The sequence below is a fragment of the Cydia strobilella genome, chromosome 20, assembly GCF_947568885.1.
Source record: "Cydia strobilella chromosome 20, ilCydStro3.1, whole genome shotgun sequence".
Lineage (NCBI taxonomy): Eukaryota > Metazoa > Arthropoda > Insecta > Lepidoptera > Tortricidae > Cydia > Cydia strobilella.
This window is the reverse complement of record NC_086060.1, coordinates 4151422-4170141: the sequence shown is the minus strand read 5'-3', so window position 1 is coordinate 4170141 and position 18720 is coordinate 4151422. Positions and strand designations below refer to the sequence as shown.

At 45.1% G+C, this 18720-nt stretch overlaps 1 protein-coding gene across 3 annotated transcripts in view; it reads right to left on the bottom strand.

Moving 5' to 3' along the window:
* LOC134750521 (serine/threonine-protein phosphatase 2A 55 kDa regulatory subunit B alpha isoform) overlaps positions 1-18720 on the bottom strand; it is a 93647-nt gene that overhangs the window by 35045 nt on the left and 39882 nt on the right. For 2 of the 3 annotated variants that reach the window (XM_063685712.1, XM_063685711.1), the window contains exons 3-10: positions 12511-12665; positions 9641-9841; positions 8363-8499; positions 7270-7444; positions 6216-6279; positions 5754-5901; positions 5137-5215; positions 4716-4843 (exon numbers count right to left, since the gene is read on the bottom strand). In XM_063685712.1, coding sequence (XP_063541782.1) covers positions 4716-4843; positions 5137-5215; positions 5754-5901; positions 6216-6279; positions 7270-7444; positions 8363-8499; positions 9641-9841; positions 12511-12665 — 1087 coding nt within the window. Of the gene's footprint in view, positions 1-4245; positions 4376-4715; positions 4844-5136; positions 5216-5753; positions 5902-6215; positions 6280-7269; positions 7445-8362; positions 8500-9640; positions 9842-12510; positions 12666-18720 lie in introns of all 3 variants that reach the window. The other variant, XM_063685713.1, reaches the window with a different exon arrangement.

The following is an 18720-nucleotide window of genomic DNA, read 5'->3' as shown; positions in this document are numbered from 1 at the left end:
ATACGACTATTTGTTTAGGCACGAGCTATCACGACTCCATTCTCGTCGCCATTTTGAAAAATTTCCAAAAACCGGATCGACAAAAAAATTCTATTTAGTCATAGAATTTGGTCACAAAATTTCACGAGAATCAGTTGAGAATTGCGTCCTGTAGAGGAGAACATCTGGACATACAAAAGCAAAATGCGCGAGTCAAACCGTAGACCTTCGCTACGCTTCGGTCAATAAAAACAAAATTTTTATTCTTTTATACCCAACCCAACACTGCTTTTTAGAGCCAGGAGTTCAACTTCGAACATTTTATGAGCCTCGTTTGAAATTCAAAATGTAGACGGTATGAATCGATGTAGTGTGGTAGTGTGGGGTGGTGTGTGTTACCTTCTTCCTCTTGGCGGTGGTGGCGACGCGGCGCGGGCGCAGGGGCTGGCGGGGCCGCCTCCAGCGTCAGCTCCCCGCGGCGGCCGCCGGCGCACGCGCGCTCGAACATGTGGTGTGGTGTGGTGTGGTGGTGTGGTGTGGTGGTGTGTGTTACCTTCTTCCTCTTGGCGGTGGTGGCGACGCGGCGCGGGCGCAGGGGCTGGCGGGGCCGCCTCCAGCGTCAGCTCCCCGCGGCGGCCGCCGGCGCACGCGCGCTCGAACATGTGGTGTGGTGTGGTGTGGTGGTGTGTGTTACCTTCTTCCTCTTGGCGGTGGTGGCGACGCGGCGCGGGCGCAGGGGCTGGCGGGGCCGCGCGGCCGCGTCGCGCGCCGCCTCCAGCGTCAGCTCCCCGCGGCGGCCGCCGGCGCACGCGCGCTCGAACATGTGGTGTGGTGTGGTGTGGTGGTGTGTTACCTTCTTCCTCTTGGCGGTGGTGGCGACGCGGCGCGGGCGCAGGGGCTGGCGGGGCCGCCTCCAGCGTCAGCTCCCCGCGGCGGCCGCCGGCGCACGCGCGCTCGAACATGTGGTGTGGTGTGGTGTGGTGGTGTGGTGTGGTGGTGTGTGTTACCTTCTTCCTCTTGGCGGTGGTGGCGACGCGGCGCGGGCGCAGGGGCTGGCGGGGCCGCCTCCAGCGTCAGCTCCCCGCGGCGGCCGCCGGCGCACGCGCGCTCGAACATGTGGTGTGGTGTGGTGTGGTGGTGTGTGTTACCTTCTTCCTCTTGGCGGTGGTGGCGACGCGGCGCGGGCGCAGGGGCTGGCGGGGCCGCCTCCAGCGTCAGCTCCCCGCGGCGGCCGCCGGCGCACGCGCGCTCGAACATGTGGTGTGGTGTGGTGTGGTGGTGTGTGTTACCTTCTTCCTCTTGGCGGTGGTGGCGACGCGGCGCGGGCGCAGGGGCTGGCGGGGCCGCCTCCAGCGTCAGCTCCCCGCGGCGGCCGCCGGCGCACGCGCGCTCGAACATGTGGTGTGGTGTGGTGTGGTGGTGTGTGTTACCTTCTTCCTCTTGGCGGTGGTGGCGACGCGGCGCGGGCGCAGGGGCTGGCGGGGCCGCGCGGCCGCGTCGCGCGCCGCCTCCAGCGTCAGCTCCCCGCGGCGGCCGCCGGCGCACGCGCGCTCGAACATGTGGTGTGGTGTGGTGTGGTGGTGTGTTACCTTCTTCCTCTTGGCGGTGGTGGCGACGCGGCGCGGGCGCAGGGGCTGGCGGGGCCGCCTCCAGCGTCAGCTCCCCGCGGCGGCCGCCGGCGCACGCGCGCTCGAACATGTGGTGTGGTGTGGTGTGGTGGTGTGTGTTACCTTCTTCCTCTTGGCGGTGGTGGCGACGCGGCGCGGGCGCAGGGGCTGGCGGGGCCGCCTCCAGCGTCAGCTCCCCGCGGCGGCCGCCGGCGCACGCGCGCTCGAACATGTGGTGTGGTGTGGTGTGGTGGTGTGTTACCTTCTTCCTCTTGGCGGTGGTGGCGACGCGGCGCGGGCGCAGGGGCTGGCGGGGCCGCCTCCAGCGTCAGCTCCCCGCGGCGGCCGCCGGCGCACGCGCGCTCGAACATGTGGTGTGGTGTGGTGTGGTGGTGTGTGTTACCTTCTTCCTCTTGGCGGTGGTGGCGACGCGGCGCGGGCGCAGGGGCTGGCGGGGCCGCCTCCAGCGTCAGCTCCCCGCGGCGGCCGCCGGCGCACGCGCGCTCGAACATGTGGTGTGGTGTGGTGTGGTGGTGTGTGTTACCTTCTTCCTCTTGGCGGTGGTGGCGACGCGGCGCGGGCGCAGGGGCTGGCGGGGCCGCCTCCAGCGTCAGCTCCCCGCGGCGGCCGCCGGCGCACGCGCGCTCGAACATGTGGTGTGGTGTGGTGTGGTGGTGTGTGTTACCTTCTTCCTCTTGGCGGTGGTGGCGACGCGGCGCGGGCGCAGGGGCTGGCGGGGCCGCCTCCAGCGTCAGCTCCCCGCGGCGGCCGCCGGCGCACGCGCGCTCGAACATGTGGTGTGGTGTGGTGTGGTGGTGTGTGTTACCTTCTTCCTCTTGGCGGTGGTGGCGACGCGGCGCGGGCGCAGGGGCTGGCGGGGCCGCCTCCAGCGTCAGCTCCCCGCGGCGGCCGCCGGCGCACGCGCGCTCGAACATGTGGTGTGGTGTGGTGTGGTGGTGTGTGTTACCTTCTTCCTCTTGGCGGTGGTGGCGACGCGGCGCGGGCGCAGGGGCTGGCGGGGCCGCCTCCAGCGTCAGCTCCCCGCGGCGGCCGCCGGCGCACGCGCGCTCGAACATGTGGTGTGGTGTGGTGTGGTGGTGTGTGTTACCTTCTTCCTCTTGGCGGTGGTGGCGACGCGGCGCGGGCGCAGGGGCTGGCGGGGCCGCCTCCAGCGTCAGCTCCCCGCGGCGGCCGCCGGCGCACGCGCGCTCGAACATGTGGTGTGGTGTGGTGTGGTGGTGTGTGTTACCTTCTTCCTCTTGGCGGTGGTGGCGACGCGGCGCGGGCGCAGGGGCTGGCGGGGCCGCCTCCAGCGTCAGCTCCCCGCGGCGGCCGCCGGCGCACGCGCGCTCGAACATGTGGTGTGGTGTGGTGTGGTGGTGTGTGTTACCTTCTTCCTCTTGGCGGTGGTGGCGACGCGGCGCGGGCGCAGGGGCTGGCGGGGCCGCCTCCAGCGTCAGCTCCCCGCGGCGGCCGCCGGCGCACGCGCGCTCGAACATGTGGTGTGGTGTGGTGTGGTGGTGTGTGTTACCTTCTTCCTCTTGGCGGTGGTGGCGACGCGGCGCGGGCGCAGGGGCTGGCGGGGCCGCCTCCAGCGTCAGCTCCCCGCGGCGGCCGCCGGCGCACGCGCGCTCGAACATGTGGTGTGGTGTGGTGTGGTGGTGTGTGTTACCTTCTTCCTCTTGGCGGTGGTGGCGACGCGGCGCGGGCGCAGGGGCTGGCGGGGCCGCCTCCAGCGTCAGCTCCCCGCGGCGGCCGCCGGCGCACGCGCGCTCGAACATGTGGTGTGGTGTGGTGTGGTGGTGTGTGTTACCTTCTTCCTCTTGGCGGTGGTGGCGACGCGGCGCGGGCGCAGGGGCTGGCGGGGCCGCCTCCAGCGTCAGCTCCCCGCGGCGGCCGCCGGCGCACGCGCGCTCGAACATGTGGTGTGGTGTGGTGTGGTGGTGTGTGTTACCTTCTTCCTCTTGGCGGTGGTGGCGACGCGGCGCGGGCGCAGGGGCTGGCGGGGCCGCCTCCAGCGTCAGCTCCCCGCGGCGGCCGCCGGCGCACGCGCGCTCGAACATGTGGTGTGGTGTGGTGTGGTGGTGTGTGTTACCTTCTTCCTCTTGGCGGTGGTGGCGACGCGGCGCGGGCGCAGGGGCTGGCGGGGCCGCCTCCAGCGTCAGCTCCCCGCGGCGGCCGCCGGCGCACGCGCGCTCGAACATGTGGTGTGGTGTGGTGTGGTGGTGTGTGTTACCTTCTTCCTCTTGGCGGTGGTGGCGACGCGGCGCGGGCGCAGGGGCTGGCGGGGCCGCCTCCAGCGTCAGCTCCCCGCGGCGGCCGCCGGCGCACGCGCGCTCGAACATGTGGTGTGGTGTGGTGTGGTGGTGTGTGTTACCTTCTTCCTCTTGGCGGTGGTGGCGACGCGGCGCGGGCGCAGGGGCTGGCGGGGCCGCCTCCAGCGTCAGCTCCCCGCGGCGGCCGCCGGCGCACGCGCGCTCGAACATGTGGTGTGGTGTGGTGTGGTGGTGTGTGTTACCTTCTTCCTCTTGGCGGTGGTGGCGACGCGGCGCGGGCGCAGGGGCTGGCGGGGCCGCCTCCAGCGTCAGCTCCCCGCGGCGGCCGCCGGCGCACGCGCGCTCGAACATGTGGTGTGGTGTGGTGTGGTGGTGTGTGTTACCTTCTTCCTCTTGGCGGTGGTGGCGACGCGGCGCGGGCGCAGGGGCTGGCGGGGCCGCGCGGCCGCGTCGCGCGCCGCCTCCAGCGTCAGCTCCCCGCGGCGGCCGCCGGCGCACGCGCGCTCGAACACCCTAACGAACACATCACACATTACTATCGGTCAAAGGCGAGCGGGCGACGATACTCAAATCAGAAATAAACGGCCTACGAAAACGACGGAGCGAACCGTCATCATAATCTGAAGAACGACATAAGATACTCTATTATTTTCACTTCTCATGCTCATAAATATCCATTTTTATGCTTGACTGTATTGATCCTCGCTGCGCTATGACCAATAAATTGCCTCGGATAAAAATAGATTGCTTTCTTGCTATTTATATCCGCTTCCCAAAAGTGAAGTACCGCAGTCCGAACAAACACACTGATCAGATACACGAAGCCCCAGAACACAGCTAAAATAATACTAACCTAAAGAAACCGTTGTATGAGCCAGTCATGAGCCGCTGGTCATCTCCACTCCAGCAGCATTCGAACTTGTCGAAGATGCAGTCATTCTCGTACAGCGAGCACAGCTTCGACCGCAAGTACTCGTGCACCTAAAAATTAGAACTATCGTACACAAATTGACCAAACCCTACAATTATTTGACTTCGATTTGACTACAAACAACAACATTCGAAATGAAAAGGTGACTACTTAAATTATATTTTAAATTAAATGACCTTTTTTTGTGTCGTACCATACAAAAAAATATATACAATAAAGTAAGTAAATCAAATGAATGCTAATGGTGAAGCATAAATTCTCGATACTATTTGAGTAGATCAAAGCAAAAACAAGTAAGTTGAAAAAAAAAGCATATAAATTGTCAAGTAACAGAAGCACTTACTGGATATGTTTCTACTGGTTTTGTTTCCATTCTAAGATCCCATACTTTTAAACCTAAATAATCTCTTGACATCATATATCTGTAACAAATAAAAAAAAAAATTTTGATACGGGTAGAAAAGGCAAGTGAGTGTAAAATAAGGAAGGGGAATTACAATTTGGTGCCGTGACCAGGATCAAACTCGGTATAGCCCATACATAATTTCCAAGTTGTTGGAATTTAGATTGTATTTCAATTTGTCAAATTTTAAATTGAAACGTATTCAATCGACCGGGACACCGGGAGCCGATGTCCTGCGGCTTGAAGGATTATGCAATTTTAATTAATTATTGATTTAAGAGTGTCAGTGCTAGTTTCTCTAAATAGTAACTGTAGGAACTGAAGCTCGTGTCAAATTGATCGGGGGCAATAGGGGTTTGTTTGTGCTCGTACTCTCAGTCAAATTGGGGCCCCTTTCGGGCCAGAGATCAGAGGTATCTTGCCTTCTTTGCAACCCTACTGCAAACGCGTTACGTTCGTTCCCTTTTGTTTAAAGAGGTAGCCATAAAACCAGATTTTATTCTGAGTGATCCAATCACTGATGTTCCCTCTTAATTGAATAGCCTTCTCATACTCACCGTCCCGAGTTGCTGAGCTTGACATCGGAGATGGAGGAGATGATCTCTGAGAAGAAGGAACGCGCATGTGGGTCTTCCGGCTCCTCGAAGAGCTTGGCGTGGCGGTCGCACAGCGCCGCAGCTCGCATGTCGCACAGCCTTATTGTACCTGCACACAGTAAACACATATCAACACTACATCGCTAAATTCTATACTGAAAAAGACTTCTATTTTTTTGACAGCTACCTGAGTGACAAATAAGAACAATTTCTGCTGCAGCGATAGTTATTTTTTGAAACGGAGGACTAGCAACTACACTTTTTTTTCGCGATTTCGGGGTTGGTCCCATAGTAAAAGTTGCTCGACCTTCAGATTCACCCCGTAAATTACTGAAGGTGACTAAATAAACACCCTGTACAATAGATAAATTTTAGATTTACAAAAGCTTGGTAACTACAAATATTCCTTCAATAACTACTCACCCTTACTACTAGAATATACAAAGAGATTGCATTCAGTCGGATGAAACTCTGCCGCGGTGATCACCTGAAAAAAGATAATAATCGTTTAAAAACACTCTCTCGTTTAAGTGCACTAGGATTTATACTGTAAGGTATAGAATAAAAAACGTTTACAAAAAATTACCCCACAGAAATACCGCCGGAACGACTCGGGAGGTACTTTCACGTTTAGTGTCATTGTCATTTTAAGAGTATCATTGTACTAAATACTATTAATTGAGTAACTTGAATAATATAGTAGTGACGTAATTTGGTGCCACATTTTGTTTGGCTCTATGAGTTTTATTTTATTATACATCAGTGTGAAGCCAACATCCACAAGTAGCTTTTGCGTTTTGAAGGGAACCTTCCCAACCGATTCTGACTTGGCCATCCTGAAAGGCGCGTGTCCTCGTGTGATTCAATTTTTAATAGAAATAGTATTGTTTCCTCTTCCCCTGTAAGCTCTATAGCTCCTCCATATTGGCTGGCTTGATGTCCACAATGTTGAAGCTCTGGTCCGTGATTCCAGGTGCCACAGGCACAGGTTAAGACGAAAGTGGAGGACCCGCGCGAAATCGCCTTTTCATACAAACGTAGTTCTCGTTATCCTCTCTGGATATTGGATATTAACATTATTGAAACTATTTGGACACAATTTGTTGTATATCAACCACAGCTATGCCCCTACATTTTTTTTTTAATTTTTAATTATTGTAAAAGTTAGGAGCATTTAAAAATTTGTATGAAATCTATTATATTTTTCGCTCCTAATTTATGCCATAATAAAAAAATCGAAAAAAAAAAAATCTAACGTAGGGTAATAGCTATGGTTAATATACATCCAATTATGTAAAAATATTTTCCATAATGTCAATATGCGGAGAGGAAAATGGGGACTACGTTTGTATGGAGAAACGGCAGTCCCCTTTCCTTTTAAAACTTATAACATAGCGATTCCGGTTCGGCCATCCCGACATAATGCATGTCCCTGTGTGTTATCATCTTATATAGAAAAAATACTATTTCCTCTTACCTCTGTAAGCTCCTCCATATTGGCAGGCTTGATGTCCACAATGTTGAAGCTCTGGTCCGTGATCTCCAGGTGCCACAGGTTGATGCGCAGGTCGTCCGCGGACAGGTACGTCTCCTGGTCAGAGTTGAGCGAGATCGAGTTTATGTGGTAGGTGTGCGCGTTCGCGAATATCCGCCTGTAATGCAAATAAGCAATAATAGTACAAAGTTAACGGCGCTTATTTGTATCTCGGTAAATAGCCTAAACGTTTCTCTCTTTGAAAGGCCACACACTTTGGGCGTATTTTCGAGCGATTATTTCCTTAAATAAATAATGAATAAAACATTAATTGAGTGAAATGCCTGGGAACTAGACATAGTCCGGAGGGCAAACGGATATGACAAAACTAGGTTTTTGACTTTGAATGCGTTATTGTAGACATCCTCAAAACTGAGATGATGGTTTTTTAGCCTTGAACTTTTTAGACTCAATTTTGAGCTGCACTATAATAAGAGCGATATAGATGCATAAGTTTATATAATACATCAGACGGTGTATAATTACATGATACCAACGCAATAAAAACCTATATATACAATTGACGTCATACATATGACTTCATTCGTGCATTTAGTGATAACAAAAATGCCTATTAACAAATCAAGTTCGTTGCGTTTGTTTGGTAGATAAGACTGATATAAATTAATGAAATATTCATGCCAATTGTTATCGGCACTTGGGATGATATTAAATATAAGTCCTTAAAAATTGATAACCACAATTGAGCCAATCAAATGGAGATAGGAATACTCCTTCTTTATATCTCTTTTATTCGGAATGATCAGATTTGCGTATGCAGTAAGAACCTTTTTATTTGTTCAACCAATGTCCTCAACCCCAATTAGGTACAATTATAAATCGTGTACTATCGTCGAAATGAAACTGACCATTCCTAAACATTCCGGTGTCTAAAAGAGTATGTTTAGTGCATTGCTATCAGTTATTCCCAATAATCCGAGAGTTGCTTAACAATACACAGACTGGTTGTGCCTTAGCATACTTTAGTAAATCTTAAATCTTTCTTTGTGATAACGCGGCGTATAAGTTAAGTTACCGAGAGGAGGCCTCGACCATGGGTTCGGCGGGGCGCCACGTGGGCACGCGGAGCTGCGTGATGCGGGAAGGGTCCCGCGCGCGCCCGCTCTCCTCGCGCGTGTTGTAGCCCGTCACGCGCTTGTCGCGCTCCGATACCTAAAATATACCGGAATAAAGAAATATTTTATGAGACAATCCTACACAAATCCACACAGTTCCAACAGGGATCGGAATTTTCACGGCAAAGCATAATACTGTCGCAAACTAGCTTTTTGCCGTGGAAATTCCGCCTTTGCTCGAGGTCGGAAATTCTTAAGGATCGAAGGAGTTAACCGTTTTAAAAATTAAGCTCGGAAATTACTACTAGATTTAATGACTTCAACATTTCATAACTTAAATTGTGGAAACAGTAAATTTTACAGATCTAAAGCTGGAAGTTTTGGAAATATGTTTATTGAGATTAAGTTACTTTAAAATCTCATTAACTTATTTAACCTTATAGTTTATTTTAAAGGTAAAAAGTAATGGGAACATTTAGTGAAGAAAAAGAAAACTAGGAAGGGTAGCTACAGTTTGGTGCCGTACATGCAGGATTCTCATATAAAAGAAACCATTTATTAATCGTATCGTATCTCGTCTCGTTGCATGCCGGTTTTCAAATCCGTACTAATATTATTGCGAAGGTAACTGTCTGCCTGTCTGTTATCTCTTCGCGCTTAAACTGCTGCACCGATTAAGATGAAATTTAGTATGGAGATAGTTTAAAGCTCGAGAAAGAGCATAGCATAGGATAGTTTTAATCAATCATTATCATCATTCCACGCGGATAATGTTGCGGGCAGAAGCTACTGGTTACATATGTCGCATCGTTAGGGTCTTTATCATCATCTTCCTCGCGTTGTCCCGGCATTTTGCCACGGCTCCATGGGAGCCTGGGGTCCGCTTGGCAATTAATCCCAAGAATTGGCGTAGGCACTAGTTTTTACGAAAGCGACTGCCATCTGACCGTCCAACCCAGAGGGGAAACTAGGCCTTGTCGGGATTAGTCCGGTTTCCTCACGATGTTTTCCTTCACCGAAAAGCGACTGGTAAATATCAAATGATATTTCGTACATAAGTTCCGAAAAACTCATTGGTACGGCCGGGGTTTGAACCCGCGACCTCCGGATTGCAAGTCGCACGCTCTTACCGCTAGGCCACCAGCGCTCTTAGGCGTTAGGCTCTTAGCGCGTTAGGGTCTTTATATTAAATTTAATTGGACAAAAGCGAATCACAGGAAAATAACTAGTTTCCTCACCTTCCATAGTTTAATAGTCTTGTCGTTAGTGGATAGCAGGAAATGAGCCTGATTCTTGCGCTTGAGCCACCGGATCTTGTTGATCTTCTCTTCGATCTCCAGCGACTTGAGGTAGTCGAACTCTGGCTCGTGTGACTGGAATGTTGAGTACACGTTGTACTCCCCCTTCTTGGGCACGCACTGTTTTGATGCTGGGTCCCTCTGAAACAAAAATAATATAGGTAAAAAACTTCCGAGTAATTGTCTTCGTATTTTTGCGTTGTTCCCGAATATACATTATACAATAGCCGATATAATGTAGGCCTAGAACATGAGCGACGCGAGAGTAGCTCGCTCGTGAGATAGACTACCCATGTATTTCTCACTGTATTCATTAGAGGGATGTGTAGTGTAGTCGCGCCGCTCCTGCGCTAGGCCTAATGGGATTGTGGGAATGTGGGATTATGGATATTTTTATTGATCAATGGAAGACTTATGCATGTGCTACTTTAAACCTACACGGTATTCAAGCAGTCTTTTAGTCAAGGTGACTTTTTCACTCACGTGTGAAAATATTTTGTCTGTACCTAGTTATAAACACCGTGGTTGATTGACCATGAAAGTCACCTTGTTGGAGACATCGGGTACGATCTACGATTGTGTAGCATTTTTAGCTTCTATCCCACACATTTTATTTAGAATATTAAAGAGGACGCTGAAAAGACGTTTGTCTACTCAGATATGAAAAACAAAAAACAGTTGTCGTTAACTGTTGTGAACTGTTACGACAAACGAGTAAGTACATAATATGAGAAATATCATTAAAAGTGAATAATATGAGAGATGTCAGGGTTAAAAAAAAGAAATCCGGGATATCTACCTCTTCGTAAAACAGGAACGATTGTAAGTATGCAAACAACCAATTAAACCATGTTAACCAAGTGCGACTGATATAAAACGCAATAAGATAACAATCAAGATCCACTTAGGAGGGCATCTTATCAGAAAATTATGGTCAGTACGTTTTGCAATGTCTGATCTTTTATACTCTTTATAAACAATGGATGTAAACAAAAGAATCAAACATCCATGTTAAACCGGCGCTTTTGAAACGGATTGAAAACGGAGATAAAATCGGAATGAACAATAAAACGTTTATAGCGCGCGAGGTGAATGCTAATTCGCGTTACTGGGTAGTCGGTGTCACTGATCTGCGACAAAACGAGGGATTACAGCTGAGCTTAGGGGTATGTCAGTCGAAGTGCCGTCTGCAAAATCTTGGGCTCAGTAATATACGCTTCCTGTTTATCGAGTGACAAGACAAAGATTGGGTATTCTATCCTTCAGGGACGAATAATTATTAATTTTATCATTTATTTGTCGAACGAGAAAGGATTATAGAACAAAGCTAAGTTTAGGGTATGCTAGTCAAGAAGCGTTGTTTTTAGAGGAGGATACTTTTGCATTTTTTATCTGGAGATACACAAAATCAAAATATATTCTTTGACGATCAAGAATAGGTATAAAGTAAGGAGAGATATTCTCTTTGGATAAGATATTTTATGATTTGGTTACTATGAGAGGCAAATCAGTTCACAAATCTCATTGTTGATAACTGAATTGTTGATTCGTTTCGTGTACTAGCACATCTATTTACTTCAGTGTTGATAACACTTTAATACTATTTAGACTACATTGGAATTAATACTTCCAAGGACTCTTTTAGCTGAATAACATGCTAGAATAAGAATTGTAAATAGTTTAATTTAGTGGTTAAGCTAGACAAAGCCTGTTGCGGATTACATCATTTGTAAGTCGATGACGAAGCCTGTTGCTGATTTGCTTTTGTGTCCACTTGACGAAGCCTGTTATTGTAAGATCCCATTTTAATTCTAGTTACCAAGCGTTTGCCTTTAATATAGACGTGCCATAAAATACGCATCTTAGATGCTCGCACGTTCATTTGACGACTTTATTACCCATTAAACCAGTGAAACGCCGTAAAAAGATATTGATCACGTAAAGCTTGTTACCATTACATGGATTTGTCGTAAATAACGTTTGCGATAATCTGATAAAATACCTACTGAGCAGGTGACGAATGTATGCGTGATGTCAGTTCAGGTTCAGATAAGGACTGATTAGATTTTTAGACGTTTGTTACAAGTTTAACATGGCCAAGTTAAAAGATAAGAGAAGTATGCAGAAAATATAACTTACAGAAGCGAATGATTGTAATCTATCTGCAAAATCTTGGCTGCGCTATAGTTTCTTAAAGGGGAGGTAGTTCCTAGTTAAGATTTTATTTTATTTTACTTTACTTTATTAGGTACACTTAACAGATAACGTACAATATCATGAGAAACATACAATTCACATTATGGCTTAAGAACTAGCACGAAATTCAAAACAAGTGTACACAGCATGCAATTGAAATTCAGCGGAAATGTTACAAGTTTGAGCATTTTGAGCGACATAAGAGGCTCATAAAACGTCGAACGCAAGAAATGGATGTCCCGATAGGTCACAACTCTCAACATTGGGATCTCGACTCGACGCAATGTATCTTCTTCTTTGTCGTATCCTCATGACCGAGACGTGAAGACTGTGGACACTATTCACCAGTGCTCTACACAAGCAGCTCTATCTTGGGTCCGGTGTACGTTAGCCTATAATGTGGCTTTAGTCTCTGACGTTATTCTGTCCGCGTGGCCATACGTCTATCCCTACGCTTCCTTTCCATGCGGCCAGTGATCATGAGCTTCTCTAGACTATCTGGTCCTGTACTGCTCAGATCAACGAACAACCTAAGTTCACGTTGGGTACAAACAGTGGAGAACCTCGTTTTAATCTTAAGTTTGTCGAGAATGCATTAAAAACAAGATAAATACCTGGAATATAACGACTCGGCCACCCTTGTCCCCAGTGGCAAGCAGCTCGCCATCGTGGTTGAACTCCACGCAGGAGATGAGGTCGGCCTCTGTGACGTCGTCCTCGAGCGTGCCTTTCACCTGGCTGAAACACCATGTCGTCTCCCCACCATTGCCTGAAAACATAACACGTGTTACAATGGATCCTCCAAGTTTGAAGCCGTGATGGGCATAGGATGGTTTTACCCCGAAAATTGTATATTTTTCCCTATATCGTTATTGTATATTCGAGCAATAGAGAAACAAATAGTAGAACCAACTGGTTCGTTGTTATAGCCCCTGGGCTATAGCCCATATAGGCCTTTTTTTTTTTTTGTCGGAGTGGGAATGCACTTACGCACGGTGTGTGGGACTCGCCGCTCCTTTTTCCTCTCTTGGCGAGAGGGGGGGAGAACTGGCCCTACCCACTAAACCCACTCCGGCGTTTCGCCCTCTTGGCCGTTCGTGAGGGCGCACTGGGATCGATAACATTCCACCACGGCGCCCTCCAGGCCTATAGGCCTGCCTCTTTTTACTATGCTAGAGGACCTAAGAGCATAAAACCTTTGTGACTGTCTAGTCTAATTGCAATCAGATTGACGAAAAACTGTATTCGGTTGTATGAAAAAATAAAACCTCTGCTATTTTTGGTGTTAACAGATTTTAATCTGTAACCTTTCTCAGTTTAAAACAGCTCATCTTCAATTACTAACTGTCATCTTTAGGTACTTTTCCTGTATGATAAGATAATAAGCATTAAGCAAAAGGTACCACCTTTGCCGGTGGTTACCAAGGCGCGACTGATATCATCTGCATATCAGTCGCGACTTGGTAACCGAAAACAGTCCTTTATCGACATTTTACACAGTGAGATCTATTTAAAGATCATAGGTACTAAAAAGGTAAGAATAGACTGAACCTCGACCTTGAGTTTGGCGTGCAGATGTGTTATTCTATTAAGAGTTGCTGACATAGTGAATTAAATAAATGCTCTGGCAAATATGAAAAGCATTGCCTTCCTTTGGCTAAATTCATATGCCCAGAATGTAAAAAATATTTTTCTCAAAATCTAAGTCTGACAATATTTCTCATGTACTGGCTATAATAGAGGAGGCATCTAGTTACATAAAATAAATGCAATTGAATGATAATTAGCAGCAACTAGCAATTGAAATGGACTTCAGTTCAATATAATTGATCGGTTGATACAGAGTGACCTTAGAATATACATAAGTTATGTTATGTTATTTACTTGTGTTACGCATTATTATTGCTTATGCTGTATATAATGCTGTAAACCGAGTATTTTTTTAATTGCAAGTTTTTAACAAGGAGATTCAATCTTATTTTTAAAATTAATACAAAAAGAGGGGTGATGTAAGTATAACATTCGTATGCGTGTCTGCCTGTGGCATCATAGCTATCAAACGGATGGACAAATTTAAGTATGTTTATCAGTAAAGGCTTTTTGATACACCTATAATGGTTCTTTAATAGATGATAATATTTTAGGGGTTTTAAAACACGAGTTTTTACATAATAATGAAAATTAACAAAAATCGATTTTTAGACTCGAGTCCATTTGCATTCCTGCAAAACTTCAATTTAATTGTAGTCACGAGTGAGTAGGACTAATTTATTTTTATTGCCCCCATGATGACAATGATAAGGATTGTTACTCTTAGTAATTGTTTGTTGTTGTTTGTTGGAATTGTTGATAATATCAGAATTATGATTAAGTCACCTATATCTATTATTTACAACTATTTGATTTAAAATGAAGCATCAAGGTCATAATAAGCTGCATCCAAAAAAGGAAAGGATTAGTACCAACTAAATACGGAGATTAATAAAAATACTTCATAATAATAAGTCTGTTAGTACACATTGGTATAACCAGTATTTATCAATTCACAAAAGCTGGTATTTAATGTGTTTTTTATAAGTATAAGAAACAGCCACTATATTTTTAAACTAACAAGACTGTTCAGATAACTAATGGACATAACTAGTGGAAATCATTACACCTTTGCTGTCCATTACTGGGTACTGCTGTGCTAAAATGTCCATGATTGGTGCTGTCACTGTCACCCTAATATTTTTATACCATGCTGATGTAAATTGATTTCAATAATAAAGGAAGTTATTAAAATTATTCGTAAATGCAATGTACTCTAAAAAGGTAGAAGCTAAGTAGGCTAAAAATTAAGAAAACCACACCACTTATTAACATTGAAGTTAGTTGAAATTTTATGCCACAATACTAAAAAAATTAATTTCGCAAATTATTTTTACAAGTATTTCGTCCAATTAGCAAAAGAATTCGTCCCAACAGTGATTTCCTCACCGATAAAATTAGTACTATGTGAAGTAGTAATGATTTAGTAGTATTAAATAAAATACTGTAGTCGAAAACTTTAATTTGGGAGCCACTTCTAAATTTTATTGTTGTTGTAGAATGATTAAAAAGGCCAAAATTAAAATAGAGACCATACAATTACTACTATCAAACATAAACTAAGAAATCATTGTTGGGTTCAAAAGAGGAATAATTCTTTATATACAATCGCTTTACACTATAATTAAATTTAACATACAATCACACACTGTGTTCCAATGGAGTCGGCACGAAGGGTTCCGCCAATTTGTAAAGTTATTATTTATCCGAATCCGATGATTCGAAAACCACGGCACTTCTTTCTTTTTGAGCATTTTAACTTGTATAAAGAACCATATGAAAATCCTAAATTTTTAATAGTACATCTCGAATTAACACCAGCGTTAAAGTCAATTAATTCTTCTTATTTTTTAACAGTTAAGAAGTGAGGTCTCTGACGCACCTAAACAACAAATGCCTTGCAAAGATGTCTAACCTGTTCCTACTGTAATAGAATACTTTAAGAGATGAATACGAAACATTACACCACTTTTGTGATGTTGGTTAATAGACGAGCAGGATTTCCAGTTACAGGTTATGGGCAGGGATAATAGGTGGCTATGGATACTATACCCTGCTCTTTAAGACATAACAAGATAAGGATGAAAATTGTGGTATAGTTTCAGGTATCACAGAAGGTATTGTTCTTTAAAGGTACTAAAAGCAACACTATTGACCGACTATTTGTGGACCTGGACCTTATAGCCTTGCAAAAAGGTTTAGAATCTGTCAGTTAGTAGATACATACTCTAGATATACTAAGTGGAACCAGATTAGTCGACTTGAATGATATAAATATGGGGAAACGAGTTGGTAGCATCATTTTATGAGTAGACACTGATGTAGGTTGAGGTCTCTGTCAAATTAGTTAAACTGTCATCTATATTTAGACAAAATAATAACAAAAACTATTATAAGCTTGGTTAGAATAATTAGGCAAGTGAAAATCGGCTTATAAATGACTTGTAATAAACAATGTATGTATTTACAATATTTTACCATTGTAATAAAGTTAAGGTATGTTGTTTGAGACTATTTACAAATTACAATAGTACCTATTGACATGTGTTACAACAATTGAGCATTGTTATTGAAACTAAAATATTTTTTTTAAATGCCTATATATATAATAACTAATTTAGTTTCTTAGAAGACTATTTTAATTTTCTAATGGCCAGACAGCTAACAATATTCTCAATGGCAACAATAGCACAACACATGCTCTTAATGCTTATAAGCAGACTTGATTGATTCATTTATTGTTACATAAGTGCCTTAAAAAGGTCTAGGTGTTTAAAATGTTAGTGTCTAATCTCAGGAAATTATAGTTAGGTACCAGTACCACATTTATATCAAACTTTTTTATAATTACTCATTATTTTCATCAGGTCATAGCCAAAAAGTGTAAGGATTTATGATGTCTTTTAAATTGTTATTATTAATTTAAGTGGTAGATATCTTAAATAAAGTAAACTGATGTTTGTGGCCATGTATTTAATTTGTTTACTAAGCAACAGGGTGCATAGCCAACATGCCAATCGTTTACACTTCATAGCGAACGAAACGCAACTGTCACAGTCACACTAATATGGAAGAGTGATAGAGAGACACAAAGCGTTTCATTGTCGTAGTACAAGCGATTGTCACCTTGGCTAGGCACCCTGGTCAGAAGGGAGTGATTTTATGATCTTTGTGGGAAGATACAAAGGCTATCAAAATAAGATGATACTAAAGAAGACTTAAAAAGGAAAATGCAAATTTTGTGAATCTGTGCTCCATTTAAAACATACATTAGATTGTATGATTGATTCCTCTTTGCTCAGATGCTCAGAAACCTTATTAGTAATCCATCAACCGGCAAATCAAAGCTCGATATGTTTTATAAAGAATAGGTCACACGGAAACAAACAATTTGGCACTGGACCAAGCGCTGTCTACACATTAGGAATGTAAAGATCCCTGTCCTTGTTCATATGTGGAATAAATGTAGACATACAAACAGCAACGATCTTAACTGTCCATCCGTGGACCTTATGCCTTTTGTTATAAGGTTTACGAATTGTCAGTTAACGATCTACATCTACAAGATAGGTCCATTAGTGGTCAGTGTTGCTGAAATATATATCGGAGTGGCTGAGGCGCTCAAAAATCTGAACACACACTAACGCCTTGACAATAGAGGCATGTTCAGATATTGGTGAGAACCTCTGCCGCTCCGGTATATCTATTGCGGCCTGTACTTGTAAATCAAGCAATTACTTACTATAAAATGTAATTGATGTCATATATTAAAGAAAAAGTGACGAAGCCCTCCAGTGGTGAAGGCCGGATTCGAACCGGCGTCTTTAGCTATCGCGGCTAACGCCATGAACTTCTAGGCCACCTCGCCACGGCGGTACTGTCCCAATTTCTCGACTATATGCCATCTTAGTAAGACTAGGCGTCTTTGACCAGCTCAAAGGGCAAGCAGTGCGCGCTTGCACCTCCTAAACGAATTCCTTACGGAATTACGTTATAGCGAGAGAGACTGACGCTGCCATCTATGAACAAGTTTTTGGAAACAAATCAAATTATTTCTTTTTTTTTTAATGTTTAATAAAGTATTTTGATTTGTTTCCAAAAACTTGTTAATTACTTACTAATTTTAACATGGTCTCAATTACCTTCTGGATTGGAAGGTCAGATGGCAGTTGCTATCATGAAATACTCATGTTTAGGTAACCTGTGACCATTGGCACTGTCATTTAATGTCAGCGTAATGCAAAAATTGATTTTTGACAGTTATGAATTGACTACTACCTACGATTTAATAGCCTTATGCCTTATGCGCATAGATTTATTTGTGTGTGGTGAATGAAATTCTTCATATACCATAGAGTAACTTATACTAGAGCGGTACTGTCATAGTAAATTTTGTAACCCCAGTAAATTCACTGCCATCTGTCGACACACTTTAAAACTAAAAATGAAGACTTATAAACATACGATAAAATGTATTTAAATATGGATAAATGTTTTTTTTAATTTGCATTAATTATTTTTATGATTTTGACCCATGTTCTTTCACTGATATGCGTTAAAATTGTTAAATAACAAACGAAACCGTCAACGCCATCTATACGACAGTAGGCCAAAGCTAGTAGCGCCCTCTGAACGAGAATCAAATTTTCTTGATTTTCGAGGCACGTTTTTTCCTTAGACTGTATCCATCTATTACGGAGTTATATCTATCTTTGATATACAATAGATTTCCCGATTCTTAATTTAAGATCTAAGTCCTATGGCCCTAATACTTTATGTGAGATACGGTTTAGACGGGTGCTTGAGAAAGGAGACCTAGGCTCTCCGAAACATGTCGCGCGAGTGACTAAAACAAGTAAGTCTAAACCGTTTAATTATTTAATGATTATACTATCTTTTAATGTTTGTTTGGTTGTTGTATTTAATGTACATTCAACACATACTACATATATTATGTGTATATCTAGGGACGAGCATAGATAATATTGTCTTCGGTTACCGCGATAGTTACTCATGAAATAAAACTATGAAAATGGATTATAATGCGTATATTGTAACGTCGGGATTATAAATGTTGAGTTGCATGAATACTACATAGAGACAGCACAACTGTGCAATTAGTGCATACAATTGATTGCAGTTCATTATATGACATGGCATCAATCTAAATTATGATGCACACTGAGCCTGTGCATCATAACTGTCATAAAAGGAAATATGACAATAACAATATG